Source organism: Pundamilia nyererei, unplaced genomic scaffold (assembly GCF_000239375.1).
Source record: "Pundamilia nyererei isolate P.nyererei 1_Seehausen unplaced genomic scaffold, PunNye1.0 scaffold00048, whole genome shotgun sequence".
NCBI classification, from domain to species: domain Eukaryota; kingdom Metazoa; phylum Chordata; class Actinopteri; order Cichliformes; family Cichlidae; genus Pundamilia; species Pundamilia nyererei.
In genome coordinates this window covers 3,353,862-3,360,939 of record NW_005187449.1, presented here as the reverse complement: position 1 = coordinate 3,360,939, position 7,078 = coordinate 3,353,862, and the positions used below count along the sequence as shown (strand labels likewise).

The 7,078-nt window shown below is 41.6% G+C and overlaps 1 protein-coding gene across 1 annotated transcript in view; it reads right to left on the bottom strand.

The window, feature by feature from the left end:
• Positions 1-7,078, bottom strand: part of LOC102210134 (NACHT, LRR and PYD domains-containing protein 4C-like) — a 21,977-nt gene that overhangs the window by 12,015 nt on the left and 2,884 nt on the right. Inside the window, exons 2-6 of the mRNA XM_005732796.1 lie at positions 5,700-5,876; positions 3,931-4,033; positions 1,489-1,602; positions 1,264-1,321; positions 800-1,028 (exon numbers count right to left, since the gene is read on the bottom strand). Of these exons, the coding sequence (XP_005732853.1) occupies positions 800-1,028; positions 1,264-1,321; positions 1,489-1,602; positions 3,931-4,019 (490 nt within the window). The 5' untranslated portion in view covers positions 4,020-4,033; positions 5,700-5,876. The remainder of the gene's footprint in view (positions 1-799; positions 1,029-1,263; positions 1,322-1,488; positions 1,603-3,930; positions 4,034-5,699; positions 5,877-7,078) is intronic.

The window sequence follows — 7,078 nt, the reverse complement described above, 5'->3', positions numbered from 1 at the left end:
CCTGCTTCGCCACTGCCACCTTCCACATGGTCGGCCCCCTGATTTGCTCCGTCACCACCGTTGGACTTGTGGCCGGCCCCCTGAACCTTTGAACTATGAACTTTTATGCTATCGACCTCCAGGACGGCCCCCTGAACTAATTAACTCTGGACTTTTGTGCCGTCACCCTCCAGGTCGGCCCTCAGAAGGTTTTGAGAACTGTCTCCGGAGCGTTAGTGCCTTTCATGGGCTCTTTGCACCCTTTTTGTTGGACTTTTGCTCTGGTTTTGGTCGGTTTCGGGCCCTCCGTCCTGGACCCCCGCCGCCCGCCCTGGGTGGGTTGTTTTGGTTTTGTTTCATGTTTGTTTCTTTGTTCGTGGTTTTGGGCGTCTGGAATCCGCCCTTGAAGGGGGGGCTCTGTCACGATCCTGGGTCTTATGACCCAGTGTTTTGAGTTTGCCTTACTGTGACATTACCTTGGATTCCCTCAGCTCTTTGTAATTCACCTACCCTCTGCCTATCACCTACTTTAGCCATTGATTTATGGGCTTTCCTGATGTAATCAACCATCTATAATGTAGTATGTCTGACCACAAAAGTTATAGATAAACAAATAGAAACATAAAAACAAAAGATGCATAAATGTTTATGTCTCTGTCATGCACCAGGGTGTTGTGTTAATCATGGCGCACATCATTTATGTTTCGATAAAGAAAAATTTATAGATCCAACAGAGTGTTTCTCAGACTGTGGGGCATATAACAGCTGGGGTTGTAGACAAACTTGAGGAAATGCTGTGCATGTGTTCAAATCCTCTTACTGCTCTGTAGACACTCAGCCAGCTTCTCCTGCTTCATTTTCCTAAGGAATTGCAGCGTGATCTTCAAAAATGACTCTCTACTGCTCCTCCTCTGTTCTTCATCCTCAGCCTTCAGCACCTCCTCATCCTCCCTCTGACACTCTAACCATTCTGGATAGTCTGAAAGCACGACCTTCCTCATCTTCTTCAGCTCATTCTTTAAAAAACTGAACATGTTGTCCTCCAGCGTCTGGAAAAGGGATACATTTAGAACTTTAAACTTATTTTCAGTCATTTTCAGTTTCATCTATTAAGGTTTTGACAGAATTAGGACCATATAGTCCACATTATAACCTTCATAATGTTTTTAACTAAATGAATCTAGTAATTCTCTCACTGAGTCTCATGTTTAAGGAGAGATGGAAACTAAATTACTTTTTCCTCATTGATGTGATATTAAACTGTTGACTCTTGAATCTTCTCACCGTAAATATGGAGTCCAGATCAGACTGACCACTGAGAGTCTCTGAGCTCTGCAAAACACTGCAAAAACGCTCAACGTTAGCATATGTGCAGTTTGTTAAAGGTGTTGCTCTCTGTAATGATGAGTCTTGGTATGAACACAAAGTGATCACTAATGCAAGTGCTGGTCTTGCTGTTGGACATGATGTTTTTAAAGAAGAAACACAATCAACAGTTTCAGTTCTCACCCTGTATCAAAAGACCGCTCTCTGTTTGAAAAGGTTATTGGCTGAATCATAGATCGGTCACTCTTCATTGACACACAGCTCAGTGAAGTAGACAACGGTGTCTCCTTATTGATTCTGAAATGAGAAAATAAAGAATATCACACGTGTGTTATTTAAGGTATTCACAGCAAATGTTGGTGTTCTAATGAAACAGATAAGATTGCATGTGTACAGGTCTGTTAAGAATTAAAAATAATTCACTCGACTCTCGTTAGCACAAAATCTTTGGTTCTCCGAGACTATTTGTTTTATAGAATGATTTTAAAACTTTATCGATTAAGCTGTTCATAGCTACAAACTATGATTCGGAGTGGGGTTTGATATTTGGGGGAACCTTAAGGTTCAGTACCTAAGAATAGGTCCCCAACTGATTTCCACTGTAAGCTCAAATAGATTTTACTCCCGTCTTCCTCAGATGGCCATCCCTCCCTGAGCCTGATTCTGCTAGAGGTTTCTTCCTTTTCAAAGGGAGTTTTTCCATCCCACTGTCACCAAGTGATTGCTCATTGGGGCTCCCTTAATACTGGTGTTTTTTCTGTGTTGTAGAATTTTTACCTCATATCTTGTTGTGTGTGTTTGGCACTGAATTGAACTGGAAAAGCTCCTTTGTATTGGAGGTGCAGAACATGGTCCACTCAGTCAGAAAATTGGAATAGTACTGAATTTCTGCCAGAGGTGGGAACTGAACATCCCTGTGCACTCTGTATGTTTGGCTATACCAGCTCTGTCCAGGATCCTACCCCACCACCTAATCCAGCTCAGGTGACAGCTGTTTCTCTCCTCACCTGAGTATTTAACTTATGTGGCTGCAGGAATGATCATTTAATTATTTTTCATATCAGGAAGTCCGTTCCTCCCAATCACCCCTTTAGGTCTTTGTCACATGTCTCCTCATTTTGTTAAATAACTTGTTCACCTTTGGCCTTCCATGCCAGTGTTCTTCATGTTTCTTTTACACAAAGAGCAATTTTCAGTTCTCCGTACAAAAGGTCTTTGGGATGTGTCCATAATCCGTTCTTATGGCATGGCCAACTCAGCACATTCGTCTTTGTTTGAGGATGGTGTAGATGGCTGGTAGTCCTGTTGTTGCAAGTATCTCTGTGTTGGTGACCTTGTCTTTCCATGGTATGCCAAACATAGAACTTTGGTCTTTCCTTCAAACTAAGCAAATTCCTTCAGTGCTGTCTTTAAACACATGATTTAAAAGTAAGGAAAAGAAAAATGTTGAAAAATGTTGGGACATGCACACATCCTTCTTTGACACCAAGGCAAGGGGGTTGGACAAGGGTCTGTCAATAAATGCTATAAGTAAACTGTTACTCTGCATTTGTCTTGACGTTGTCACAATGAGAAAATCATATCAGCTGATCTTTTTGGTGTGAAGCTGCACTGGGAGTCTGGATAAACTCTGGCAGCCAGTTTTTTGCAGTTTTTCTGGTGCAATGCACAAAAACAACTTTCCAACAATACTCAACAACAAAATTCCGCAAAAGTGTCTGCTTCTGTCTCCTGTTTGGTTGATGGTACCGTCTGTCATATGTTATGGAACAGCTGCTTCTTTCCAACATTAACAGAGTGAAGAGGATCTAAAAGGGTTTGTGCATCAATCACATGTAACATCAAGACAACCTTGTCTTATTATCACAGGGTTTAAACTCTAGAATGATTTGCAGACTCACTAAATCACTCGCTCTGTTTAAATCTCTTGTTAAAATTCGTGGAGCCTCATTGAGCCTCTGAATAACTGTAATGATTTTCTTTAACGTGTTATTTATTGTCATCACAGAACAAAAATCAATTAAAATTTTGTAAGTGAAGAATGTGCGTGTTTGTCTTCATCTTTGAATATAATGGGTTGAATCATAGATCGATTACTCTTGAAGGACACACCGGTGGATGAAGGAGGGGCTTGTGTTTTCTGATAGAAACTGATAGAAAAAAAACAGGGACTACATAGTGAGCACAGTAGCACAGTGAGTTTGGATTCAAAGCATCTGCAACAATTTCCAGTAACCAACTGAAAAACACAAAACAAAAACCAAAACTGTAGAACCAAAATTTATAGCAACCAATCCATTGTGTATTTTCTACCTGGTGTGTAAGTAGATGACACGGTAAAAACCAGATTGTGCTGTTTTGTGAGACTAAACACAGGAACACAGCAGCAGAAATAAGTTTGTGTACTGGCAGCAATTTGATGTTTGTCTCTCTCAAGTTTTAAAACTCTGACTTATTTTTGTTTTTTTAACTGAGGTTGTTGCATTAAGAAAAGGTGATGACCACACAATGTAGTGACTGCAGAGAGTTCACATGTCAGAGAGTTAAACAGTTGGTTCGTTTGATTTCTGTGTCTCTGACCAGGACCTGGAGAAGGGTCCTGACAGCTAGAGACAGTACTCTCACCTCTGAGCTTTGGTCTTGCTGTCATGTTCCCCACACAGAGTGGATTTAGAGGGAGGGACTCCCTCCTCTCTGTGCTCACACTGATCCATAGCAGAAGCCACACCTTTACACAGACACAGCAACATTAATATCACAACATATATTAGTTCACACACACACACACACACACACACACACACACACACACACACACACACACACACACACAAGGATTTAAACATCTATAATATTTTGTCTGAAAACAGAATCCAAACATCTTCTCCTGTGTGCCTTCAGTCGGTCTTCAGCAGTATTGGGGAGTAACGGAATTCATGTACCGCCGTTACGTATTTAAAATACAAAATATGAGTAACTGTATTCCGTTACATTACAGTTTAAAAAGGTGGTATTCAGAATACAGTTACTTTGTTGAAATAAAGGGATTACACGGCGGTCAGGAACAGGAAAAGATCTTTTCCTGTTTCATATGTTAGGCTATGCCCTCTCTATTTATGGTAATTCCACGCCGGTGGAAACCCAAACAAAACACGCATTAAGAGGCTCAAATGGCTGTGTCTCAATCTAGCGTCTCATAATGACGTGAAGAAATATTTTTATTTATTTAATATGAAGGCAATAGACAGAGTGTTACAGGCATTGCCCTAGCCCAGGGGTGGGCAATCTCAGTCCACGAGGGCCGGTGTCCCTGCAGGTTTTAGATGTGTCCTCAAACCAACCCAGCTGATTTAAATGGCTAAATTAGCTCCTCAACATGTCCTGAAGTTCTCCAGAGGCCTGGTGACGAACTAATCATGTGATTCAGGTGTGTTGACCCAAGGTGAGATCTAAAACCTGCAGGGACACCGGCCCTCGTGGCCTGAGATTGCCCACCCCTGCCCTAGCCTCATGGGCAGTGTAGTCCGTGCTGCAGGGAGAATGGACTGCAATACCCGCTGTGTGTCTGTGAGCGAGGGAGGGAGAAAAAGGAGAGTCGAAAAGAACGAGTTGTCACCGAGCAGAAACGGGAGCTGGAAGCATGTAAATATAATAATAACCACTGCAGCCAAAAAGAGTGCCTGACGAGCCCAGTTGTAAGTAAGCTATTAAGACTCGGCTCTACACTTTTTTCGTGTTTTCCTCAGAAACAATGAGTTCAGTTGGAGCAGCCTTTCAACCCCTCTCTCTGTCTCTCGCTACCAAAGTTGACACAGACAACAAAGTAAAGCAAGTTTTCGGTTACGAGCCCTACATGGAACCAGACGTATTAGCCAGAGGTCCCTTTACTACGTTTCGGAGCCGCGGACCTGTTTTATATACACGCGGAATAGTTTTCTATACAACCTTACCTAATGTCCACCCTACTGTTACTCATTTTATATTAAGATTTAAGACTCTAGTTGGTATTGGTATGGTGAGTAGCCTTCAGTAATAGTAATAAACCACACAGCAATAGTACGTTCATGTAGTTGTAAAAAGGCATGATAATATATTAAGTAATCCAATGTATCCAGAATACGTTACTCGCTTTGAGTAACGTAACGGAATATGTTACAAAATACATTTTGGGGCATGTACTCTGTAATCTGTAGTGGAATACATTTTAAAAGTAACCTTCCCAACACTGGTCTTCAGTGTTACCTGATGGTTTGAACACTTAAAAGTAAATGAATCACTGTAAAGTTATTGTTCCTAAACTCAGAGAGAAATTCTTTTTTCTCTTCATGTTTTATACCAACAAACAGCAAACAGCCAATCAGCATCATGAAACAGCCTTCTCTGGAAAGACTCACCTGCTGAGCTCACTTCACACCCTTTCCACCTTCATGTGTGGAAGAAATATTTTGAGAAAAGAAGCTGCTCAGTCTCTTCGTCAGTCCTGGTGTCTGAGCAATCGATCTAAGGACTCCGTCACAAGCTCACAACAACAGATAAAAAAAACAACCCCAAAGACATCCGACCAGCCTCACCTGTGGAAAGAAACCCAGTCAGTGTCAGAGAAAACACATAGGGGATTATGGACTTAGACATGATCTTGACCATGTCTACATTCCTAAATGCACTGAGTACATACAGCAAGCAGCAGTTCTCCCTAACACAAAGCCTGTCAGAGGTCAGAAGAGAATGGGCAGACAGCTGTGAGCTGACAGGAAGGCAACAGTAGGCAACAGTAAGTAAAATAACCACACACTACAACCAAGGTATGCAGAAGAGCATGCCTGAACACGCACTACCTTACAGCAGATGAGCTACAGCAGCAGAAGAGCACACAATAGAAAATTGGAAAACCATTTCCATGTCCTAAACACCAACACCGTAGGGGGAGCAGAAGGGAACATAAGGAGATACGAGGACATCTCTCCTTTACTCTCAAAAACACTTTTTTAATGGCTGTTTCAGATAAACAAGCTAGAGGGCTGAAATTTGATCTGCACATGCTCAGTAGGATTCTCTCTGTGTGGAAAAAGAGCAGGATCATCTCAGCGTAGCAGAAGTTTTTTTAAGAACTAAATTTAAAAACTTTTTCATTATTTATAGATGGGTAGGTGTGTGTGTGTGTACACATATATTGCCTTTGCTTAATAGAACAGCGGTCCCCAACCTTTTTTGTGCCACGGGCTGGTTTATGCCCGACAATATTTTCATGGACCGGCCTTTAAGGTGTCGCGGATAAATACAACAAAATAAAACTAGTACCGGTACTGAAAAAAAGAAAATTTATTCATAACACACGTGAAAAGACCAAGGAAAACTGAGTAAACGATAAAAACGATAACAAAATAACGCTGAAAACCGATAAAAACCCTGAAAACTATACATTTCACACCTAAGCCTAAACTCTCGCGTCCCGGTGCCAAACAACTCATGGACCGGTACCGGTCCGAGGGCCGTGGGTTGGGGACCGCTGCAATAGAATACAAGATGTATTCATGGCTGCAGGATCATAAGCACTCTGAGTTTGCTGACAATCAGAAAATCAGCACAATTACATTTTCAAAGGGGTTATTAAATGTGTTGTTCTAAAAGCAGCTCATCTATTGATTTACTCATAAATTGAGTCATAAATCGATTTACTCTGCCTTACAGAAACCTGGGTGCAGCAGGATGATTATGTTAGTTTAAATGAATCAACACCCCCGAGTCATTCTAACTACCAGAAATCTCGAAGCAC